The sequence below is a fragment of the Cygnus atratus genome, chromosome 3 (assembly GCF_013377495.2).
Source record: "Cygnus atratus isolate AKBS03 ecotype Queensland, Australia chromosome 3, CAtr_DNAZoo_HiC_assembly, whole genome shotgun sequence".
Lineage (NCBI taxonomy): Eukaryota > Metazoa > Chordata > Aves > Anseriformes > Anatidae > Cygnus > Cygnus atratus.
The window spans coordinates 77,157,623-77,183,329 of record NC_066364.1 but is presented as its reverse complement, the minus strand read 5'-3'; the positions used below and the strand labels follow the sequence as shown (position 1 = coordinate 77,183,329).

At 38.7% G+C, this 25,707-nt stretch overlaps 2 protein-coding genes across 4 annotated transcripts in view; one reads left to right on the top strand and one right to left on the bottom strand.

Moving 5' to 3' along the window:
* TTC13 (tetratricopeptide repeat domain 13) overlaps positions 1–9,548 on the bottom strand; it is a 39,898-nt gene extending 30,350 nt beyond the window's left edge. For both annotated transcript variants that reach the window (XM_035538352.2, XM_035538353.2), the window contains exons 1-5: positions 9,329–9,548; positions 6,836–6,930; positions 5,494–5,569; positions 2,624–2,694; positions 491–556 (exon numbers count right to left, since the gene is read on the bottom strand). In XM_035538352.2, coding sequence (XP_035394245.1) covers positions 491–556; positions 2,624–2,694; positions 5,494–5,569; positions 6,836–6,930; positions 9,329–9,524 — 504 coding nt within the window. In that variant the 5' untranslated portion in view covers positions 9,525–9,548. The remainder of the gene's footprint in view (positions 1–490; positions 557–2,623; positions 2,695–5,493; positions 5,570–6,835; positions 6,931–9,328) is intronic.
* A 128-nt stretch (positions 9,549–9,676) lies between these two features.
* ARV1 (ARV1 homolog, fatty acid homeostasis modulator) lies at positions 9,677–25,548 on the top strand. Of its 2 annotated transcripts, XR_007707965.1 has the most exons (6): positions 9,684–9,817; positions 19,118–19,237; positions 20,902–21,055; positions 22,004–22,228; positions 22,686–24,891; positions 25,153–25,548. XR_007707965.1 is itself a non-coding variant. In XM_035538351.2 (5 exons), the coding sequence occupies exons 1-5, from the start codon at positions 9,719–9,721 to the stop codon at positions 22,790–22,792; spliced, it is 705 nt and encodes a 234-aa protein (XP_035394244.1). In that variant the 5' UTR covers positions 9,677–9,718; the 3' UTR covers positions 22,793–25,548. The 2 variants fall into 2 exon arrangements, 1 of the variants encoding a protein (XP_035394244.1); XM_035538351.2 differs by having other exon boundaries at positions 9,677–9,817; positions 22,686–25,548.
* The last annotated feature ends 159 nt before the right edge of the window (positions 25,549–25,707 follow it).

Here is a 25,707-nt window from a genome sequence, read left to right as displayed (position 1 = left end):
ATATAAAGCCTACTGGACTGCAAGAGCTGATGATTTTCCATGTTGCAATAAAAGACTTTCATTTCGAAATACAGACCAGATACAAAGATTAATTCTGTGGGGCTTCAGAAACCTGCCTTTTAGAAGACGCTGCTCATTATCCTGTCTGATAACTCTTTCAAGCAGCTGTCACTCCCAGCTCTCAGCCTTACTATTCACCACTCACAATTGCTCCTCTATTCTCCTTTGGCATCCTTGCTTCATGTTGCTATACTTTCACAGTCCCACAAAGAATGCACCCATGGGCCGTGTAGCACAGTCCACTAGATCACTAGGTTACAGAGCACCTACCAAGGGAAGGAAATGGGACACTTCTGCATCGCCTATAGCATTGAGTTTAGAACTTGATAGGTACATACTGATCAATCTAAGCTCCTCCTGTAACAGGCCTTCTTATAGTTTAGATTCAAATAATTCAGTCACCTATAACTTTAAATAATCATCTACTTACATGGAGTCCTTTTTTTCCATATGCTATCCCTCGTCCATAGATTGCACTAACCAGTTCTGGTTCTTCCTGTTAGATTAAAAACAAATGTAATAATCAGTTAAAAAATAAGCATCTTTCTTCAATAAATGTTTAATTCTTGTTGTATCAACTAGCAAGCAATGAACAACCACAGCTACCAGGCAAAGATATTACACTGATTGTATTACACCCTATACTTTCACATGTTCACAACTTCCAGTTTTATATACTGGAATTACTGGGTAGTATTTGTCTGGAAAAAGAGCTAAACATCTCCAACAAATCTGACAGGAGAGAAGAGACTTCATGTGAGAAATGCATTTTAAACACTATTTTATAGCAAAAGCACCCAACAGTGAGATACAGAAAAGTTACAGGTATACTTTTATATTCCTTTCTTCTCATTGTATTTATGATTTAGTTTTATAACACAAAAGGAAAGGAGTTTAGGCTCTGAGGGGTTCTATTAGTTAAACAACATCTTGTGCAATAAAATGTAATCCGGCCATGGCTTCCCACCCAAATGTGAAGAACTGCAACTGCAGAACTGGTTTTCTTGGCACAAGTAGGCCTATGCAGTTAGGGTTTCCCCTGAAATCCAGTCAGGAATTGCCTATTTAAATACCTGCAACCAGGTACGTAGCTGTGCTATGGAAGTTTGTAGTATAGGCCTGGTCTCATTTACCTGGGACAACTGCCAGGAAACAAATTACTGCATTGACTAAACAACAGATAAGCGGTGTAACCAATGCTGACAGTTTGCCAGACTTCAGCTGATCCCACTGTACACGTGCCAATGTCAAGTTCAGGTAACTTTCCTACTTTTAATATAATGACTAAGAATGAATGTTTTGTTCTGTTAAATGTTCCAATACTTACTTTAAGCGTATTTAAAATTGTCTTATGGAAGACAGAGTGAACGATCTTAATGACTCTACATTCTTTGAGGCACACAATCATGATATCATGATTTCAACTGAAGTGTGTGCATTACAAATCTACTCTGTTACATGCACACTTTTCACAGTTACTTTCTACAGTTGTTATATCTTGCTTATCTTCACTTTCTATTTTACCTTCTTACTCAAGAGAAGGCAGGAAAAGCTTTATAACTCCAGTGATTTTTAGAAGCAGGATTTTTCATTAGAAAAAAGTTAAATCATTCCTTACGTTAGAAGCAAACCAACGACAGATCTCTAAATAACTGAAAAAAGTTCTGATTCATAGCTTTTTTGTCCTCTGATAAGTTCCCTATAATAATTTTGTTGAATTGCTATACTTTCACTGAAAGTATGAGCCATATGCCATCTGAGTTAAAACACTCATGATATTTGCAGTACTACTTCACCACTTCCACTTGTGCACTACAACCAGTTCAGAACAAAAAAGAGGCACATACTTCTCGTAGTCACAGGTTCTTGGCCTTACAAACACAGTATTTTGATATCAGGTTTAGGTATTGGGTTTTTGTTATTGTCTTTTTTTTGTTTGTTTATTTGTTTTAAAAGTGGCTACCCAAGTTCATAGAAGATTCTGAATTCTTTACCTTGATCAGAAATAAATATCCTGAAGCATTAGCTAAGTTTTACTTACAAACTCATCAAATGCTTACCACTGAAAAAGGATAAACTCAGCACACAAAAGCATTATCACTAAGAACGCAATGTGGAACTTGACACTAGCAGTAAGTCATCTCTCTCAGTTTTCTCCTTATGTTGCTAGCAACGCCCTAACTGCAGCCCATCTCCCCCCATGTTCCCCCCCACCACACAGCAAAATGAAATGATCTCAGTCTACACACTAAGACAGTAATTAAAGGAACTTCAGTCTCGCACAGGTCAGTTTCTGAAGATGCTTTTTTTTGAAATGTCATAAAATTATTCGTACAGATGAGAAAAATACTCACCAACTAACCAAGATGCTGAATCACCTGACTTTAAGAGCATGCTTATGCTTGGACAAACAATAAATATCAGAGCTGTTATTCTCTTTTTAAAACCCTTAATTCAATCTGGTTTAGTAAAAGCCATAGGTTAGATCATAATTTCATAAAGTGTTTTTTTTTTTTTTCTTAAATACTATATTTAGCTTGAGGAGCCCAAAAAGAAAGCTTACCTGAAGCATTGTTGAAAATTGTCGTATGGCTTCATCATACAGGCCGTTGCCAATCAACACGTAAGCAATTGCTAACAAGAAGTTACAAGTGCAAGTAAAACATCAAAAAACAGCCGGTTTTCTTTGCATATACATTTACAATTTGGTTGCATTTACAGGAATATATATAATGTATATACTAGAAACTTATATTAGTCAGATGTTTTCTAAACTGCCACTGAAATTGCCTTCTTCAACCATTACCTACCCCTTATTAATTATTTCAATTTGGATTATGATCCTCAGAATTGGGGTTTTGTCCCTCACCCCCCTCTTTTTTGCAAGCAGTTTAAGAAATAGTTCATGTTAGCTTCTAAAGTACTTAGGACCAGGAAAGGCACCAGGACCCCATTTGGTAGCCCTGCATGAACTCTCAATTCTAAGTGAGCTTGGCTAACACTAATAGTTTTTTGATACTTCCATTAGAAAGCATCTGATTTTACTTGTTTGCATAATTTTTGCTAAACTTTAATAGCTCACAATTTTTTCCTTCACTTGAAATGCCTAGAAAAAATGAAGTGATTCTGTTGTTTATAAAACTGAGATTGAAAAACACAGAATCCTTACCCATTTTAAAGTATGAAAAGCTTTAAAGTTCTCATACCCTGCCTTTGGAGCAGAAGCTAAGTATTTGAAAAAGAAACAGACCACTGTTTTTAGTAACATGTTCCTGTAATCTTCAGAAGATACAAAAATAGTCAAGTCACAAGGCTGAAAAGCTGTGGTTGTGCTTATGCGACTCAAGTTCAGTTTTGACAGCTGAATATCTACAACACACTTAATGAAACAATATTTCACAGGTCTTAGCTCTGGACTAAGATCTACCCACACTGCCCACAAAAAGCAAGCATCTTGCAGACTAGAGCTATGGAAGGTAAAGAAAAATATTTCTCCCAGCAGTTCACATGAACAGCTGACAGCAGAACTGGGCACTGGAATTTTACCTTTTCCCACACTTCTACTGAGTTTTAGCAGTCATCCAAGCAGAATGGATGAGGTCTATCAGCTTAGTTATTTACTCAAACATAACCAGACAAATAAAGCCAATTGGAACAGAAATATTTTTATAGGGGACAGACATTTTTCAGGCAGGCCACAATCTTTAGGCAGTGTCACTAAACTCTGTTCATTAAAGGAAGAAAAAAGATAAATGAAAGAAGTGAGAAATGTATTTAATCCAGAGACTCCTTAATTCTTGGAGCATTTCTTTTACACAAAAGGAAGTGCGTGTGCAATATAAGCTTTTTCCTCAATACATAAAAAGTTTCACTCTGTGCAGACATGTAGCATAGCCACCAACTGAAAGAAAACAGGAAGAATCAAGGACAGTTTGAAGAGCTGTTGAGTTTTTGTCATTTCATTAGTCTCCAGGCCTACATGGTTCTTGGTATCATCTTTACGGTTCCAATCCCCACACGCAGAACAATCGGCAAATAAAAAGAAAATGAATTCAAACATGTTAGCATTAAAGAAAAAAGCTGAGGAAGCAAGAAAATGGAAACTACTTGCCTTGCTGATAATGAGTTTCAGTTTTATCTTTACTCAAGACTCTTGGCAAAACACACGAGGCTGTAGACTATGTCTGTAAAGCTATGGCAAGTGATTGACAGTAGCTGACAGAATATCAGCTTTTTAAATTCCAGCTTTTCAATTAATCTTCAAGTACTAGAAACATTACAAGTCTACTTCATTACGAAAAATCTAAGGGTTAACAATGATCCATTTGTCCAAGTATTTGGAAACTAACATTTCTTCAGAATGCAAGATACGTTCCACACTACTTTTCCTCAGAACAGTTACAAGGAGTAGCACAGAAACAAGAGGGACCCAGGATCCTCACACCATGACATACTTGAAATAAAGTGGGTAGGTAGATGTCAGCCTACGGGCAAAATGTGAGGATAGGGACTTTCTGACATAGTCTTCAGAGTCTACAGCACAGATATTAAAGCATCAAATATTTTCTCCTTGTTGGAAGTTCAGTATTCCCTGAAAGATTCTAGTAACATAGTTAGGTATGCTAGGAATATGAAAGATTAAACCCTTAACTTTTGCTGGACAAATCCTTGAAGGCAGAAGTTACATCAACAAATAACTACCCAATTGTTTTAACTTTGTTAGACAAATTATGAGGAAAGACTCTCTTTGCTCTTATATACAAAAGACCCTTTGCTGTCTTCCTTGAAACACATTCTCACCAATCTCTTTGCTGCCTTGTAGTGCCCCTGCTTCCTTCAGAGGATACCATTTAGGAGAAGCAGTGCAAGTAACTTCTTCCTCAAAGCTTTTGGGAAAAGGATTTCTTGTTGCTTTATTTGAAATGCCTCCATCTTCTGCCCCAAGTGTGCTTTGAAAAAACATCAACAAGTAGTAGACTGCAGAAGGACAGAAATTCAGAAAGCCTTCTTGCTACCTGTAAGCATTGATGAGAAGAACGTGTGGAGAGGGCAAAACAGATCCAAGATCTATACGTGTCAGAAAGCACATCCCACTGAGATTTTTCTGGATGCTTGAATAGTTTTAGCCATCAATAGCAACAGAAAAAAGGGAAGTAGAAAGTAGTTGACGCTGTTTAATGGGATTTAATCAAAAGGATTTCTGAACACCTGCTTAAACAGACTCAATGAAGAATTCCAGTGAGCACAGCAAAAAGGACTTTTAGGAAGACATATCTGTTTTCTCTTTTTGCAACCAGAGAAAATACACTGTTTTTTTTAGGATAGTTTTAAAATTAATGTATCACTTAGGAATCAATAGTTTAGCTTCAAAACATTCAATACTACTACTCAGCATGTACTTCACCTGCACAAAACTCATATAAGAAACCTTACCCAATTCTTCATTTGTGTTGTCATTATCAGTAGCAAATGGAAATCTTTTTTGCTCTGCAAGTGACTTCGCTTGACTCTGTAAAACATCACGGTTTGTAGTGTTTAGCAAACAGCGATAAAGAATTTAACACAACTTTAATAGAGAATGCTTTAAATCAAAGTGTTAAAACTACTGCGATGGCTCTAACTGAAAACAAATTCAATCCTAGTCTTCCATAGGGAGAAAAAATTGTTCTTCAGTCAGATACTGCAGCTATCCTCTCTAACAAAAGGCTAACTGAATATTTCAAATGAAAGAACATTGACAGTATTTCAGGAGTGGTTGCTGTTTATGTATTACACCTGTCTAACATGAAGTTTTAGAAGTTTAACACCCATGTTACCTCATAGGAGAGTTTCTGTTTTAGCCCCATTAACTATTCCTTTGTTTCCTACAAAGGGAAGGGTACTACAGAAGACTAAAACACAAAATGAAATACCAAAAAGAAAATAGCTCCAGCAATAAAGACAAGTTTAACTTAGTAGTGCCACGCTAAAGAAAAAAGGCTGTCTTAAGAACTTCCGTTTGGTTACAGATGAGACTACAACAGGCTGAACAAAGCCTAAGACTTGTGTTGCCCAAATAGTTTATCTGCAGAAACTGATTTTGCCAGAGACAAACACCCAATTACTGACATACTCTACCCTATTCATTTTCATATTTTTCCCAAAGGTAGCTGTAAGCCTAGCAGAGCAATACATGTTAGAAAAATACAAAACTCTCATTCAATTAATCTTCCAAACTGTTCTAGGAAGTAAGAACGGAAAAACTAACTTCTCTCACTGCTCAGTTCTCTACTTTTGAACTGCACATCTGTACATCTTTAACTTTACAGAAAACAGCTTAACACCTTAAGCTTCAGACGACATTTTTAACTTCATTTCCTCTACTGAGAGGACTGTGCTTTGTCCTTCTGCCTTCTGGTTTTGGTTTTTATTTTTGTCTTGTTTAGTCAAAAGAAGTCCCATCGCTTTCACCCATGACACAGATATTTCAACCTCCTACAGGTGCAACAGTAACCGTTGCAAGCCCATTATACACTTTCTGCTCTGTTAAAGCTTCCACTGATTTAAACTGCTGACAGCCCTAAAGACTCATGCTGGAGTACTACGAAGCCATTCTTTCATGACCAACTTTAGTTCATTTGTACTTAAGCCTCTTGGGGACCTATGCCTGCTGATTAATAGATTCTATTTATAGTTATTTGCTTAAAATTAACTGCATAACCAGTTGGAATTAAAGTGATGTCACTTCAACGATGTATTAAAAACTGTTTTGTACATTGTATTCTTGACAGCATACCAGAATTTTTTCTGTGTTGAGAGAAAGCACCGACTCGCAAGATGAAGTCCCTGTGATGTCACAATCTGATTCACGGAAGTGCAAAAATGATGAGTCTAGGGGAAAAAAGAAAATTAATACCTTTAGGAATTCAAGAAGTCACACACGTTCTGCTACCACATCTCACACTTCCTCATGTTCATCTCAGCTTTCCCCCCAAAAAAGAGCTGGGGAGTAATAAAAGGGGGAGGGAAACTGGAATCAAGTAGGGAAAAAAATGGGGTAGGTCTGTCCCCAGCTAGCACAGTGATCCTGTTCTCTTGCCCAACAAACTGAAGACCAAATTATCATTCCAAACGTACAGAAGAAAATTAATGGAAGGGATGATATGGAGGTAGGGAAAGAGCTGCTGCTGGAAGTCCAGGACACAGAGGTAACAAAGACTGCAGAAAGTAGAGAGAACATAGTAAACTATAACTGACTAAACATATACAAGACCCTCACAGGTATACTACTAAGGATAACGTTACATTCAAATCTAGGAATGATACACAGCTTGTTAGGACAGCAAAGAAAAAGAGTAACAAATAAACAGCAACAGAATTAAAAAAAAAAAAGCTCCTGGATTGACGATAGGAATCACTATCTAATCTATGTGGTGCTTTGACTACTAGCTCAACAGAGATGTCAGCTTTCCAATCTTCAGATCCTACAGCTTCTATCACCTTGAAACACTGCAAAAGCAAACAAGAAAAAGCAAACACAGTATTACCTCCTTGATTCCATATCACAAATATCAGATATTTACAAACAAGAGTGGAAATAAGTCTGATGCTAAATTTGAAAGGCTGAAGGAGGGTGTACGTGCATTCTCATTAAGTTTTACTGGCAGTGCTATTCTTGTAGTTTGATTACATCAGGTCTGCAGTTAGCTAACTCCCCATTTCTCACAAGTGCAGGGGAAAAACAAAATGAAACAGCCTTCTTATAAGGAAGTCAAAGAGTATCTAAAATCATTCGCTGTAAACAGAAACTTGGAACTAGTTGAGCCATAAATGATAACTGGGTGGGAGAAGTTTTACAACAGAAGCAGGGCTAGTGAAAAGCAGAAGGTAAAAGTCTGAAGTCGCAAAGTCCTATAAGAACCGTGGCTCGACACCCACAGCTCCCAGAAAAATCATTGCTGGTAAGAGGTTTCAGCACCGCCCTGTTCTTTATGTTGGCCAAAACGTTTCTCTCCCCTGCCATGGGCAGCACCATCACTGTTACTTGTTCTGTGTTGGTGCTCTTAAGTCAGTGACAGTTAGGGGACGTCAGCGTAGGGTCGCTGAGCAAATCTGGCTTCACATGTCAAAATAAAGAGATGCAGGCACAGCCTACTAACTCCAGAATCATTTTCTGTATAGCAGTGAAAATTTAATGAAAGAGTTTTTGAATAAGGTGGCAGGGCATAATAACAGCCTACCTGGTGCAAGGTAAAGGGGGAAAAGCACCCTTTGACCTTTGCAATTCTCAGGGCAACGAAGATGCCATACATACAGGAAGAGCGGAGTTGTTTTTGTCTACAGGTTAGATACAGGCAAACTTGTATCGCTCTGCTTTATTAACAGCTTTCAGTAGGATCAGCGGAGAAACTCCTGGACCTTGCAGCAGGCAGCAGGAGAAATGCCTTGAGACAACAAGATTCACAGCTCCTGGGAAAGCTGAGCTAGGAACTGAGGGCTTCAGGGAATTTTTCAGCTGGCAATTTATTTAGCCACAAGATTTAAATAGCAAGGAGTGGACTGCTGTACAGCTGTTTTAGGGCAAGTAGGGTAAGTATATATATATATATATATATATGTATATATATATTAAATTAAGGGCTATCTTATTGCCAGTGAATGCTAAAAGCAGAGGTACACTCTGCAGAGTACCTTCTGTGGATCCCAGTTACACGGAATCTCTTTACAAGCACACCCACCATCACTTCTCAATCTAACCTCCCAAACTCGCCGCTGAAGCAGCATCCAGAGCCTATCATTCACGTCTCAGTCCGGGGAGAAACGCAGCCCCAGGCTTTGCCATTTATTAACCCGCACGTTACGCAGGTTTTATTTTATCTCAGCGCCGGGTGAAAGTCTTTTCGGGGCTGCGCTGAGCCCGAACGACTCGGAGCAGAGGTCGGCTGGGAGAGCTTCCACAACCAGATGTGGCACTCACGGAGGGCTCAGCCCTACACCCACCCCAAAGAGAAGCAGCTGGAGTAAAACCCCTCCTTAAAACCCCCGAGAGCTTTAAGTTCTGAGGAGAAAAGCACGCACGTAGAGGGGGAAAACACAAACCCAGGACCTCGCAGCGAGGCGTTTTGAGAAATCCCCGATTCCCCTGGCCGCGTGTGGCTCTGGGGGACCCCGGGGAGGGCTGACAGGACCCTGACACCCCCGGCGCTCCCTCCCCTCCCCTCCCTTCCCCACCCCGGTGCCGGTGCCGGTCCCAGCCCCAGCCCCAGCCCCATCCCCGGCCCCGTCTCACCGCACTCGGCCGCGTACTGCTCTGCCCACTCCGCCGCCGGGCCCTGGCGCTGCCGGTGCAGCTCCTGCTTGAGCAGGGACACGGCCGGGTACCGCTCGCTCAGCGACAGCGCGGCCCGCACCAGCGCCGCCGCCACCGCCAGCGCCGCCCGCAGCCCCCGGGCGGCCCCGCGCCCGCCGCCGCCGGCAGGTGCCATGTTCGCAGGGGGGGACGCCAAGGGACGGGCGGGGAGGAGGGCGCCGCCGCCGTGCTTCCTGGGATATGGAGTCCGGCCCCGCGCTGGCCTCGCCGGAGAGCGGCTACGGAGAACTACAACTCCCGGCATGCAGCGCCAGGAGGGCCAGTCCCCGCCGCGCCTCCGAAGGCGGAAGGGAGGCGGTGGCGGGCGCCATGGCGGAGCCGGGCGCGTATCGCTGCGTGGAGTGCAGCGGCGGCGCCGAGGAGCTGTACCGGGACTACCAGCGCGGGGTGCTCCGCATCGCCATCTGCGTGAGTCCCACGGGCCTGAGGGGACCTGGGGGGGGGTGCGGGCTCTCACCGGCGTTATCACAACTTCATTTCTTTCTGTTTTCTCGGAGATTGCACAGGGAAAAAAAGAAATAAACTCTTAGTGTTTTAACCAGTGCTTTCAGCTGTTTCCGAGTTACTGTTGTCAAGTTTTTATGCCATTTAGGTAGACTCCCCTCCAGTGGTTAGTTCTGAGGTGGTTTGGGTTTTGGGGATGTTTTGTTGTGGTGGTTTTTTTTTCTTTTTGTTTTGGTTGGAATTCGGGTTAGTTGGCTAACCGTGAGGTGGTGACCAGGTTTGTGTGAAACCTGTGACGAAATTCCTGTGCAACTGTAAAATTTGGAGTCGTTCAAGCATTTCTTAAATCAGAAATAGAGGTTGGAAGCAGCCAGTTTGTAGAGATCTGTGGTTGACTTATATTTGGGGAGATAGCAAAAGATTAAAATGTTAAAATGGGTTGTTACTGTAGAGCATAAAATAGCAAAAAACATACACAAAAATCTCTACAGGTTTTTCAAAACTGGAGAGAGCAACAGTTTTTGTCGGGTGGAAGACAAAATAGGTAATAGAAATTGGCTGCTGCTGGCTGTAGGCTTGCACACTGCAGGGAAAGACAGATTTTTAGTCATTTTTTAGCATTGATATTATATATCAGTCGTTCAGTTTACTGTGGAGCTTCAAACTCGTCTTTGAAATCAAGGACAAGTTGGATGCGAAGAGACAAGTGTAATGTTTATGCCTGCAGCCATACCGCACAAGACTTAGTTTATCTTGTGAACCCATGTTAGCAATTACAGTTACTATTTGGCTGTGATAATCTCTAAGGGAAACTGGGATCCAGTAGATGGCACTCGTTCTCTTAGCATTTAACCATTTGATGACAGAAACCCCTCTTCTGTTGGAGCTCTGACATCCCATTAAGATCAGAGTCAAAAATCTCAGTTGCCGCGTTCATCACAAATGCAAAACTGTTTTTGAAAGAGTAAAGAACAGAGTAAAAGAAAAATGAACTACACTGTCCTAGTGAACTGGAATTGAGTCTACCTTTCTCCATACAGGTCCAGATGTGTACCATTCTTCTCTTATTTCTGTCATTCTGTTTCCTGCACCTATGTTGTGGGTTGTCATGGTTCAATTTGTCGTAGTCCTAGGGAGCTTTACATGGTGGTGTCCCATAATCTCTAACCCTTTCTCTCCATTTCTGGCCACCCAGGATGGGCTGAGAGTAGGAGCAGGTCATGTGAGGAACAGGCGATAAGAAGCACGTCAGCTCACAATTTATCAAGTGGAGATCAGAATGTTAGAAAATTGTTAAGATCAAAAGGCTCCTTCAAGTGAGCTGATCTAAATTCAGCTTTATATATGTATTGCGGGAAAGCACTGTTGTCGTCTTCAGCTATCAAGATCTCATGGTTTCTAACAGGGCAATTCTTGTTGCATTTTTTTTCCTTTTAATCTGGGAGAATGTTTTCGTCACCCCAGTAACACTCAGCATCGTGCTGTCGACAACAAAAACTAGCCAAACACAGAATGTCGCTTGATAACCTTCATGAAATTCAAGGGCAGTGTTATAGTTTGTTGTTAACCTGAAAATAGTAATAGTAGAGTTTTCTGCGTTTAAAAAATGCAAAGGTCCTACTTATCAGAGTGAAACATCATTTAGATCAGATGTATATACAGCTTGGAATGTAGACCCTAAATTACAGAGGGAATTGTTATAAAAATCTGAAGGTAATTGAGAAAATTTGGAGGACTAAGGTAGGACTAGTAGGTTTGCTCGCTTGACCTGAGAACACCCTTTGTGAAATCAGAGCATGGAGTCAGACTGTATTCCTTTGTAGCATAAAGAAGAAAAAAAATGAAGAATACCTACCTGGAAAGACTGTATAATCATACTCAAAGTGAAAACAATGGACATTGTCCAAATAATTTTTTTGTTAAACAGCAGTGGGATACTTGTATCTCATTCCCATTTTCAAGTAGTCCTTGAAAATAGTGGCACTTTAAGGAAGCTACAAACCATTTGTTTCATATTAAATTAATATGAAATGTAATAGGTTCCTCTACTTATTATGGCCCCAGAAAATAAGGAAAACGCAGAACATTGCCACGAACATCGCTATTCTATATTGACCCTACAAACTTGCCCCAATCCTAGTTTAAAGTGCTCCTTGATGAGCTAATAAATCAGCACCTAGAAGGTCTTTGCCATTCTCAGGATGGTCCTGTCATGCAGCAGTATTTGGAACGTCATCTTGAGGTTGAAGAAGTTGAGTTCTCCCAACAGGATCTTACATCTAGCTTTACATTTATTTTTAGGATGTGTTTAACATGATCTGAGACTAATATTCATTCAGGTAGAAGATCTTAATTTGTATGTCAAAATACCACTATTTTGTATTCCATTGTTTAATGTGCTCGAGAGAAGAATGGAATTTTTTCCAGAGGCAAATACTAAAAGCTTTCACTAGGGCTTATTTGTTTCCAGCCCACAATATTAGAGTGCAATGTTGGAAATTCAATCTAATATTCACGGCGTTGCTTCAGTTTAGTTCCAGTAATATTTTATATTGCTCTTACAAAAAAGAAGTTTCTTAGAGCTCTGTATTGTAATTCTGATGCAGACAAGCAGACCTCGCAAGTGTTAATATGTACTCTGGAAATAAGTTTGCAAAGGCTACTGAAAAAGTTAAGGAAACATTCTTCCTTTATCAAACATAAAATTCCACTCAGTACCATGAAATTCGGGATGGAAAAGTCATGTCTTTTGTTAGAAGTTCTGTGGGGTGGCTAACTGCTACAAATTTTTCCAAGTTCAATCTTTTTTTTGTTTTAATCTAATTTGTTTAATCGGGACCAGTTTCAGCAGAAGCCAACCCCAGACCTCTGAGACTGCATTCTTTCTTACTTGAGATTTGCATTTAGTGAATGAACCTTTTTCTCATCTTGCACATATTTTGCTGTGGAAATATCATTACAAAGAATAGGCAGACTGTTGCTCCTTAAAAAGAACATACAGGTACTTATAAATGGATAGTAATTTTTAAGGAAGTTTACCTCCTCAATTTACACCTATTCAGTGGTGTGCTGTGTTTTTTTTTTGTTTGTTTGTTTGTTTTTTATTCAGGGTGATAATTAGGGGGCAGAAGGGGTGGATGTGTGAGAATTGGCTCCAGTGGAGGTAAGGTCTGGTGGCTGCTGTATCACTCGTCACATGCTGACATTTTCCCTATTTTGATCCAGAAGTGATGGTCAAAGTAAGTGTAGGTGGTTTGTTATAGAAATGATTTTTAACACTCAAATCCTTAACACTGAAACTATGTGTAAGTAACGTAGCAGAATCTCCACTTAATATGTTCTGAACCAACTGGTAACAGCAGTAACAAAAAATACCGTTCTGATAATACCGCCATTATAGAATTAATGCTATAGGAGGGAAAAAAAAAAGCAGATTGGGCTAACCTCAGATAAATTCTGCAGTTGAAGTAGAAAGAATATAAAAGGGAATTAGTAAACTTAATTGATTCAAAAACAGAAGGAAAAGCTCTTTCTTTTGTATTTGATTTTAAATCACTTTTTTGTTTAAAAAGAGTTTCAAAATTGTTAATAGTTTCAGACCCTAACAAAGGAAAATAAATTATCCATTGCAATGCATAGCGTTCAGCCAGGATCCCCCTTGTGTTTTGTAATAAGAAAGCCAAATTGCCTGAGCAGGGCACACTTCATTTAGCTTTTCTGCAATTAAAAAATAATTGAAAAGCTCTTTTATTGCAGCAAGGCAGAAAGGCTATAAATGCTCGGAATGCAAAGCATTTATGTGGTAAGGTGGAAAATCTCCCAAGAGTAAAAAGATCATCCTGGAACATGAAGTATTGTATTTACATAACTCAATCTGCAGAGCATCTCATTGCTGCAAAATGCTTCATTTAGGAAAAAAATATTTTAAAAACATATTTAATTTTAGTTTTCTGAAATGGAGTGCATTTCAAACTGGACTGTTTTATTTTTCAGCATATTATGACAGCTGCATCCCTCATAAACAACCTATTCCTGAAAGCAGCATGGCTGATTACCTTTTATTGTTTAAGGATGCCACTGGGGTTAAGGGTAATCTCTCAAAATAATGGGCACATGTTATTTTGCCCTATGAACCTATGTAACTGAACCTGTGTTCATGTTGAACCCGAATAACTGGTAAGATTTGCTGTATGGGTAGACCAGCAAAAAATTGTAGCTTAATTTTGCCAAACTCCAAACACTGGAAAAAGGAATACTAAAATGAAACTGTTGCACTGGTGTTTCTAATATCCACAGATTTACAAATATATTCCTGCTGTGGTGTAGTGTTCGTGTTATTTTTAATTCAGGATGGAGCCTGGTTATTCAATATATGTGTTTATTTTCTATGGTATGCTCTAGACTTCTTTTCAAGAAGAATGCTTTTCCCTTCTCCCAGCCCCATTCTAAAATACTTCTACTTAAAAATCCAGTATATTTTAATGTTGAAGAGAGCACTCAAAAGCGTATGTTCATATATTTTAGGAACTTAGCCCTTCAGTGAGGGTAGGTACTTCCCCAAATATTTATACGCCATCGTTTATTTTGCATAAATCTGTGGACTGTGTTCACAGCTGAGTATCTCTGATGAATAAAGAATAGGTACGCCTTTTGAACAGAACTTTATAAAAGGCTGGTAAAAATGCAATAAGAATTAGCATTTTAGTAGTTCGTTCTTATTTAATAAAACTGTGCTGTTAAAATATATATTACTTTTCTGATCTTTTTTCTCATTGTTTTGATCAGAAAGCATCTTGTATGCTGAACTATGAAGAACGTGGTTGTACTGGTGTTTGAAGAGGCAATCTTAAAGATGTCTTTTTTTAAAATAAAATACTTTATGATAACTAGGCGCGTTTTTAAATCATCAGAGTGGAAATTTGTTTTTTGAAGCAACAGACAAGCATACTCAAATACTATCAATAATTCATAAATAAATGTTCATTTTCATTCATTGGAATACTGAAATACATTCAAAGTACCATTTTTTAGAGGATTGAAGTATTTATTGGACTTGCGTGTGTTAGTATCAAGCATTCTTATAAACTGAAATGTAGCAATTTAGAAGAAAATCTGTCAATTGAATTAATGGTGTCACATTTGAGCTGTCTCTTCTGCAGCATAACCTGAAAGTAGCTTGTAATCCAAGTCATCTATTTTTTCAAGGAAAGATACCAGTTATGCCCTGTTTATGATGTCAATTGCATATTTAAGGAAGAAATTAGAAACTGTTTAAAAACATGCAGAAATCCAGATACTCCTTTCAGTCGGTTTAGATCTGGTTGTGATAAATGATGCGTTTCTTTGAGAAAGCCCAAAGAAACCTGGAAAAGCTCAGTTTCATTAAAGATGTAGTTTACTGGTTATGCTGGATGGGCTGTTGTCTACAGCTATACAACGGGAATTAGATGTGAGCACCAGTATTTTAGTTCATACTGAACAGCCTGGCTGAAATCTTAGGAGGCATGCAAACAATTCTGCATAGTTGAGCTGCTCCTGCTGATCTGCTGCGAAAGAGCTAGGGATTATCGATGTTCATAAAGTTACATCATTTTAACTAGCTAAAGCTGTCAAGATAAACATGCATGCACTTGAACTGCATTAACCTTTGCTTGCATTGATTTTGCTGAAGTCAGGCTCTAGTCACAAGTTTGCTTGCTAGGTGTTTAAGGTTAGTGGCAGATGTTTTAGTATTACAGCGGGAAAAGAAAAAAAAGCGAAGTAGGCATGGAGAAAATTTCATTCTGGAGGTTTTACTTATTCTGTAATGTCCTCGTGATATAAGAAATGTTGTCTTCATTTTGTCTGGTAAGTCTGTGTCAGCACACATGCAAGTCTTCTTCAGTGTGATGCTTTGAAGATCTCACAAGTCCCTGAATCTCCCAAAGACTCACTCTGGCTAGGTCAAAGTCCTTTGCTTATCCAGCCATTTCCTTTATATGGTTAATACTCGAATAGAAGTAGAGCGTATTAAGATTAGGATGCTGGTCTAACTCAAGAAGACAGGCAGACATTAATGTATGTTCCTGTCTTTGCGTGCGATGTCATTGAAAGTGACTGGTTTTTGTTATATGGCAGATTTTCTTTTTGCCGTTAAGTAACACGAGGGAAATAGGATTCTTAAATGTTTGGTGGTGGTATGCTGAAATACTGAATTAAGCATCATTCTTATAGCTGCAGAAGATTTATTTGGTTGTGGCATCCAGAAGCTCAAGAGCAGAAAACTCATGGCTAATGCTGCTACTTGCGTATTCATGGCAGTTTCCCTGTATGTCTGTGGTAGAATTTCTAGATGTTTTGTTTTGCCTGGAGAGTTGGTCTGACATATTTTAATTATCTAAAATGCTTCTCAGCCGTCAGGGAAAACTTTTCAGTAGCTCTTAGCTGCAGGTGTTTGGATGGGTGTTTGGATGGGAGCCCCTGAATTTGAAAAGATGGTTCTTTACTCCTTCCAGAAAGGTTTTGGGCCCTGTTCTGAAAACGTTCAGTTCTAGGAAAATTGGAGAGTATAATGAATTTGTGGGCATGGGGGATATCCTTCATCCTTAGCCTTTACAACACACACTGTGTTGAAGAAAAATCTTTTGTTTGTGCTTGACCAGTGAGTGCTTGTGTGAATAAACTTACAAAAAAAAAAAAAAAAAATCCTGTGCTATGTCAACCCAGAGATTTGACATCAGTAAATTGCTGCCTATACGAATGTGTTCATGATTTTCCTGTAGAAGGAAATGAAGCAAGACATTGCCTTTAATTATAGTAGTGATTTCTTCTGTGGTAGATTTTTCTCTTTTATTAAATGCTGTAACTGGTCTTCTGGTAATTACATCCTTTCTTCCATCTCTCTGACTTTAATGTTAGACCCATCCAACAGTTGGTTAATTGAGTCAATTTTTGAGTTCATTCCCTCTACCTTCTGCACTGTTGTTATACATAGTATTTTCTTTTCTGATCCAAGTAAGTTTGTTGTGTTTTTTTTCTTGAGCTGGACCTAGAAGCACTGATTAGTGGTAGCAATATTCCTCAGACAGTCTATTTGATTTATCAAACATTTGATCAGATGCTTTTCTTGATATGGAAATTGGTCTTTTGAGTCAATTTGCTAGTGAATTTTTACCTGCTGAAATTCTCCAATAATATCTTTGCTTTGATATTTACCAGAATTAACTTTGGATACAAGGAATACTCTAAAATGGCAGAAACCTTTCTCTCTTTCCTGAGAGTTTATCTGTAGGTTCATGTTGTCTAATGTTGATTATTCTGACTGTGGCAACATTTCAGAAAGTTTCTGTGCACAGATTTCTGTGCCGGCAGTGCGTAGCTGTGTGCTGCTTAAAATGGAGATAGGGATCATTTCCTTGACTTTGGTACTCTGAGCATGGCAGCTGATGTGGAGGTTCAGGGGAGTGGGATTAGCTCAGGAGAGGTTGGAGGATTGGTGGCAGGAGAAAGCTGGCCCGAAGGTGTGCTGCCTTCTGCAAATGCTGTTGTTTGAGCTGAGGTGGTGGCTATGGCCATAGAATCACAGAATCATTAAGGTTGGAAAAGACCTCCAAGATCACCTGGTCCAACCATCCCCCTAGTACCAATGTCGCCCACTAAACCATGTCCCTAAGCACCAGGCCCAACCTTTCCTTGAACACCCCCAGAGGGACGGTGACGCCACCACCTCCCTAGGCAACCCGTTCCAATGCCTGGCTGCTCTTTCTGAGAAGAAATGTCTCCTCGTTTCCAACCTGAACTTCCCCTGGCACAACTTGAGGCCATTCCCTCTAGTCCTATCACTAGATACCTGTGAAAAGAGGCCAACCCCCAGCTCCCCAAACCTTCCTTTCAGGTAGTTGTAGAGAGCAATAAGGTCTCCCCTGAGCCTTCTCTTCTCCAGGCTACACAACCCCAGTTCCCTCAGCCACTCCTCACAGGACTTGTGTCCCAGGCCCTTCACCGGCTTCTTAGCCCTTCTCTGGACATGCTCCAGGGCCTCCACGTCCTTCTTGTAGTGAGGGGCCCAAAGCTGAGCACAGCACTCGTGTCCTGAGGTGCGGCCTCAGTTGCTGCTGCTCCTCTGCTCGCTCCTACAAGTTATTTCCCCCTCAGGTCTGCTGGTTGAGCCTCTTGTAGGACTGTTCCATAGCCATTCTGTTAACTTAAAATGAGAGCCTCTTGTCAGCCCTTCTCATTTGACTCAAGTCAAGGAGTAAACACCCACGCAGGTGAGTCGGTAAGTCCGAAGGGGCTGATGACAATCTAATCCCAGTGAACCCAGCAGGAACCAGCAGATGCATTGGAGAAATAATTGTCTAATGCCTTACCACCCTGCATTAGCAGCTTCTGATTCTTTAGCCGTATCTGTGTGTGTGGGAGCTGTATCTGTGTGGGGTTGTTCAGCCTGGAGAGGAAAAGGCTGCGGGGAGACCTTATAGCAGCCTTACAATACCTAAAGGTGGGCTACAGTAAAGCTGGGGAGGGACTCTTTACAAGGGCATGTAGTGACAGGATAAGGGGTAACGGCTTTAAACTAAAAGAGGGTAGATTTGGATTAGACATAAGGAAGAAATTCTTCACTCAGAGGGTGGTGAGGCCCTGGCACAGGCTGCCCAGAGAAGCTGTGGATGCCCCATCACTCGAACTGCTCAAGGGGGGTCTTGGAGCAACCTGGTCTTGTGGGAGGTGTCCCTGCCCATGGCAGGGCTTGTAACCAGGTGGTCTTTAAGGCCCCTTCCAACCCAAACCATTCTATGGTTCTATGAAAACTACATTTTAAGTATTCCAAACATATTGGTATTTGTTCAGTAACGGAAAATGAATTGAAGCATCTGGACTATATACTGGTATGGAAGAGCAATGCAACAGGAAAAAAAATTATTGAAAGGAAGGATAAGGTAGGATAGGAGGATCAGGCATCTCTTTAAAAAGAAGGAAATGATAACTAAGTATATCCTTCATAGTTTAATGATCTGTGTTAATCTGAAGCCTACAAAAATAGGTAATGTATCTTTCTGGCTTATAAAGGAAATCTTTGTATCAACTGTAGTGTCAAAGGGGTAAGGTACAATTTTTGTGGATGGATTAAAAACCTTTGAAAATTAAGATTACATTAAGGAAAGACTAATAAGAATTGACTAGCTACTTTGTATTTATGCAATTGTGCTAAGCTCAGAGGAACATTTCATAAACTTTCTCTTTTTTCTTTTTTTCCCTAATTCTTGTTGTTTTGTGATTTTTCAGAAATCCTGCCAGAAACCTGTGGACAAATACATTGAGTATGATCCTGTTATCATATTGATTAATGCAATTTTATGTAAAGCACAAGCATACAGACACATTCTTTTCAATACAAAGATAAATGTAAGTTGCTATGCCCCCACTTTATGACTTTTTTATGTTAAAGATAATATTTACATATGTTAAATTGGTTGGAATAGCTGTAAAATTCAGGAACTGTTCCCTTTCACAGCTACCAGCAAGCTGAACCAGTTTTGTTCTCAAAAAAAAAAATTAAGGGTCTAATATTGTGAATAGAACATATGAAGTCTCAAACTCTAGCTGTTACTGATAAAGTTACTTTCCCTACAATACCAGTAAAAACAGCTATCATCCTACATATTAAAGAGTCCTAATTGGACTCATTAGAAGGGAAATATTTAATTTGAAATTAATTTCCAACTTAAATTTCTGATGGAAACAATTGTTTTTGAAATGAGCTGTAGTAGTACGACGTGGCATATTACCAATACTAAGCCAATTAATACCAATTAAACCTATGCTACTACTTTCTCATGAGTTTCCTCCTGAGTAATTAAACACATCCTCAGAACTGTAGCAAGAGATAGTAGCTTTCACATGAAGCATTCTTATTCTTGATGCAGTTACAGGGTCAACTTAGTTGTGCTGGCCATACTATTGGAGTGTAGAGGTGGTTGTTCTGACAGATTTCCTTTTTTTTTTTTTTTCCTTTAAGGATTGATTTCCCAGGAAAGGGAAGCTAATTTACAACAAATGATGCACGCATAAGCATATGTTGTGTTCATGTTGGTACCTCTTGACCAGTCCAGTGTTAAGCAATGTAGATAGGTATACTGGCCTGATTTTTCAAACAGAAATCTGACTAAAGGTTTGTAATTAATTCATTGCTTTTGGAGACTGGCAATGATGCTTTCCATGAGGCTTCTGGAAGAATGTTCCATTTGTGGAAATACCATCTATCAAAATTGAATGGAATTTTTAAACTTGCTTAGCCTGTGCATGTACATGCAATCAGCATAACTAGTCTCTACTAAAAAAGAAAAAAGGCATTCACAGAAATTGCATTGGTTTATTAAATTTTTATTAAAAAATCTGTATAAAATCAGAATTCACCCCCTCCCCGTTGGCTTATAGACTGTGGTTAATGTTGAAATATGCGAAGCATGGACCCTCATGACATAATTTTTGCATCACTTCGGAGGATTCTTTAAGTTTAGTTGGGTTATATTCCTCCATTGGTTGGTTCCTCACCCTTGTCTGAACCAAAAAATGTTTTTGGTCTAACTACACTACCAGTTTCTTTTAATGGAGATACAGATTGCCACAGGGAAAAACAAAAACAAGGGTACTTAAACCAGTTCACTGAATGGAGTAGATGCTGTTACACTGAAGTTTTTGACAGTATAGCTCTATTAGCTACAGCACAATTTTCGTTTTTATATTCCTAACTGAAACAGTTTTCACAATTTAAAAACCAAATAAAGAGCAGGCTTTAAAAACTAGTTACATACTTTCTTCTGTGCAGAACTGTTAATACAGTTTTCTACACCCTCTAATTTGCCTATCAGGTTAATTGATGTTAAAATGATGATGTGCTAAACTAGTGGCTCAACAGAAGTAATTTGCTTATATTTCTAAGCAAATAGAAAAAACCTACAGAGCTTGTTTGTTTAGAGATATAGAAATGTATATCAAATACTAATTTAACACTAATTTAATTTATGCTGATTTAACACTAATGCTTTTGTTATTCTTTCATTTACCAGATTCATGGTAAGCTCTGTGTATTTTGTTTGCTCTGTGAAGCTTATCTCAGGTGGCTCCAACTACAGGATTCAAGCCAAAATACAGATCCTGATGACTTAATCAGATATGCCAAGGAATGGGATTTTTATAGAATGTTTGGTATTGCTTCTTTAGGTAAGAATGATTTCATTTAACTATCAAGTGTACATTTTAAGCATTCAATGATTTTATGAGTCTTTCAGCAAGCCTGTGTTGCAAAAAAAAAAAAAAAAAAAACACATTAGAATAGATGTCATGTCCGACCCAGCATGGTTAAATGATTATGCACATGTTCTCTAATTTACTGGCAGGAGGGTTGGAACTAGTTCATCTTTAAGGTCCCTTCCAACCCAAGCTATTCTATGATTATGATTCTATGAAATTCATATCTCAACATTGATTACAATTCAGACTAATATGATCAGCATTAGGTATCAAATCACTGAAAAGTAGCAATATTCAGAATCGTGGTCTGAACCATTTACATAGTTTGAAAACTGGTATAGAGCTCAGCCTGTTGTTGTGAGAGTTGCTTTGACATCTGCATGAGTTCCAGTGTTACGCAGAGACAAGGTGTCAAGAAAAGTCTAATAGCTCAATGATATTTTCATTTCAGTGTTTCTCCTTGTGCTGCATGGAAAGGGTTCATTGCTGGTGACCTTTTCAAAAATGAAAAGTATTGATGATCTTTGTTTTACAGGCTAACAGACAGTTGGGGGGGGAAACAAACAAGCCAAAAAAAAAAAAAAACAACCCTTTCCTTTTGTTGAAAAGTAGAGTTTCATGTATTAAACTGCCTGTGCTGTATGGTATCAAAAATTAAAGTGTGACAATGCTACATATAGAAATCTGTGATAGAATTATTTTGAATTTAATGATACAGAATTAGTTTAGGTAAGTAATAGTAATATATGACTCTTACAGTGAATACAGGAGCTGGAAGACATGTTCATGTTTACATGTCTTTTAAATAGCAGTATCTCAGTTTCATTTGACGCAAAGCATTTCATTAAAATGTTTCAAAAAAAGGACTTGATTTTGGTGCTTCATTCTCTCTTTCCATCTCCTCTTATTTCCTCATAGAACAAACTTCATTTTTGGTTGGCATCTTTATTGCCTTGTGGTGGATGAGACCTGAGATGCTAAAATCCAAGTCTGACTTCATTTTACTTCTCAAAGCACTGCTGTTGTCTAGCTATGGAAAACTTTTGCTAATTCCAGCTGTTATTTGGGAACATGACTACACGCCTTTGTGCCTTGTGTTTATAAAAGTATTTGTCTTGACATCAAACTCTCAGGCAATTAGAGGTACGTTTTTGCTTTGTTACTATATGATTTGTGTAGAATGTGCGTGAGAATGCAGCTGTTAGAGAAGTCACTTTTATTGTTGTTATATCAGTATCAGACGTCACTGACATAGCTCTAGCCTAAAACAGTGATATTTAGACTTTCATATAAAATGAATTAAAAAAACCACTTAGATAAGAGGTGCTTTTTCTTGTTTTTTTTTTATCCACTCTTTGTATATGCCATATTGCATACATCAGTTACAGTTTGAGACACCTTAGCATGGATCATTGAAACATAAAATAGAATTATTTGTGTGTCTGGAAGATGAAAATTTCATGTTAATTTTATGCATGGCTTTGGAATTCAGATTTTAACACACTAGTGTGATTTCTTACACGTACAAATTAATATGAATTCTCACATGGTTTCTGTGGACTTCTTAGTTGGAAATCAATAAATTTGTTTTCTTTTGCAGTTACATTGAACTTGAACCGAATGCTCTCTTGGTTGGCCATCGTCTTTGGATTAATTTTGGAAAATGGTGTGGTTTGCTTGTTCCATAAAATGGGATGGGATGTTTGAAATATCAGCTCAGACCTAAGGAAATGCAATATAGTGATTGTTTTCTGAGAATGATCTCTGCCGGCTGCCTCCGAAGACACTATTTTTATAGTGATGAAGATGATCGATAACAAAAATTTTCATTAGTGGTGTGAGTAGACTGTGTTAGGATGAGTTTGAATGAGAAACTTCAGAAGGTGTGCTGTTTAATTTGATGAGCCATAAAACTTCAGCCTTAGTTTTTCACATTAAAAATACGAATGTGTCACTATCCTAATAGCTTTATAATGCTGGCTGTATAGCTATGGCTGTAATAAAAAAAAAAAAAAAAAAAGGTACACTGAAAAAATTCAGCACTGCTAACCATCACTGCATTTTGGCAGGAAGATGGGGATGAATCCTTCCCTTAAAAGGGAGGAAAAAAGTCAGTGGAAAAATGTAAAAGGCAAAATTGTTCACTTCTCTCTGAAAATCTGGTTTTGTGGAAATATCACATACGAACAGATTTTTAGAGAAAAGGCAAGTATTACAGATTGAAACTGCAGTGAATAAACTAAGTTGCATTCTCTCGAGTGCTTATATAACAATCCAAAATAATAAAATATTTAGTTCTAGAATAATCTCTAGGACGTATAGTTTTAAATGGCTTTGAATTTTATGTGATCTCATAAAAAGTGAAGTATAAGGCTGCTCAGCAATGTTCTTTTATGGAGTATTATTTCTTGAAAAAGAAACAAGGTTTAGACTGTATTAATAAAAAAACATTTATAGAAGTTCTGCATTTTTTTCCCTAACAGGCAAGGAGAGTGCTAGATGACCCACAAGAACTGTTTTTCTTGAGGCAGTAGTTAGGACACTAAACTTACTCTTCTGCAGACCAGTTTCCATGATGTTTCATCCAGTGTTTAATTTTCCTGCTTCAATTCTAGAAGGCTGTACTGTCTCAGGTACTACTTCCCTACTTCATTTTTCCCACGTGCAGTCTCCCATCTCTGTTTTGGAAAATGCATTAACAAAATTAATGTTTTGCAACATCTTCAATTTGAATAGGTTTAAAGTAAATCTTGATTATGACCACAGAAGACATCAGACTCCTTAGAACCCTTGCAACAACAGAAGCCATGTTAAGTTACTCTGTCAGAAAAGCAAATGATTGCTAATTCTTTTTTAATAGGTCAGAGATTGACACCTCTCACATACGATTTGTTAAATTTGTCATCTTTCTGAGCATGTGACAGTGAGGCCAGAGAAAGCAAAAAAAAAAAAAAACAATCAAAAAAAAACCAGTACAGCCTCTTTTAAGAACACAAGTCAACACTTCAAGTACTCCAGCAAGCACATAGTTGTAAAGGAGTATGAGGGCTCCACCTTGCTGCTGGTGTCAATTAGTGACCAGACAACTGACTGTAGGTGTGCAAGTTGTTCACTGGGTGAGCAGCAGCATTGTCAACGTGGTATCTAGAACATGCTCTGCTTTACATAATTACATTTGGGGAGATACTCCTCCTCCAAAAGTTTTTTAAGAAGAGTATGTTGCCCAAGGTGCATACATTAGTGTTTGTCTTCCTCCTACAATACCCAGCACGCATCATTGCAACAGATGCTGCAGGTTGAGATGGTGCAAAGGGAAAGAGCAGTAGATGTTTTAGAAAACCTTGAGGGGTGGTGGTTTGGCCTGCTTTCATTTTCTGCTTTCACCTTCTGCCAATAGCATAAGAGGGAATGCAGTTCTGCTGCAGCAGAGAGGGTGACAGAAGAATAGGCGCTAGAAGGATGTTGGTGTCTGCTGAGCTAACTCCCACTGTTATTGTAGCTGTCATCTGGCATTTACCCAGCTCTCTTTTCCTCTTAGAAGTACCTGCAACTGATCAAGTTTCTTACCATTCGGTCTGTCCCTCTTCAGGAATTGCTTTCTCCTCCCCACCCACCCACAATTTATTTATTTTTTTCTAATGATGTAAAAACAATGCTTTTGTTTGTTCCTGTTATGTTAGTTTTTTATTATTATTAATCTTATGCGTCATGGGTATACACACAAGATTTTTTGTTTTTAAGAAACGCCTCATCTGCTCTGGCACTGATTTCAGTCAAAAGGCTGAGTGGAGCACATTTAATTGCAGGTAATAAAAAGAAAAGATTTTATATGACATGTAATGTACATATTACCTATTCAGCAGCAAAAATGTAAATACAACGTATATAAATTTGGGGGGGAAACAGTTTTCTTAAAGTTTACTTAGAATAAAAAAAAAGATTTTTGGGACACTTAGAGTTTTATTTAGAAGACCCAGAATGGACATGAATACATTCCAAAGGAAGTGCGTAATGTTGTGTCACATATAGTGATAACATCTCAGTTTTGTGCTCTGTAATGTTATCAGGAGCCACCACTATTCTTATGCAACTAGGAGGAAGGAGAAGAAAATTAAAACTACGCAGCTGTGGAACAAATGTAGGTGTTGCACGTTTTCATTCTTCAAGAGGCATCATCATGATCTGAGCATTCTGCATTACGTGGTTTTATGACTACTACTATACCAGAACTGAAATGACAAATGTACTAATATTCTGTCAGTCCGGGCGGACTTGAGAATTTCCTCTGCATATGTGTGTGGGGTGCACATTTGATGCCTTTGGGAAAGGATTCTATATGGTGCTTCAGAGAGAACCCAGACTATTTCAAAGGCCTGCCTGTTTAAAATAGTCATCTCTCTCATATTTATTCTTTTTTTGTTTTTTTTTGATATCATCTTTCATAAACTTTTTTTGTAATAAAATAGTCTACTGTGCTAGAAGATGTAGTAAAAATAGCCTGCCCTTTCTACATATCCTCATATTGTTTCATTAACTTATGTGCAAAGGTTTATTTGGGTTAAAAAAATAAAAGCCAGCAAATGAAGCCCTGTAAATAGTTGTGAGTTTTGCTTAGAATCTAA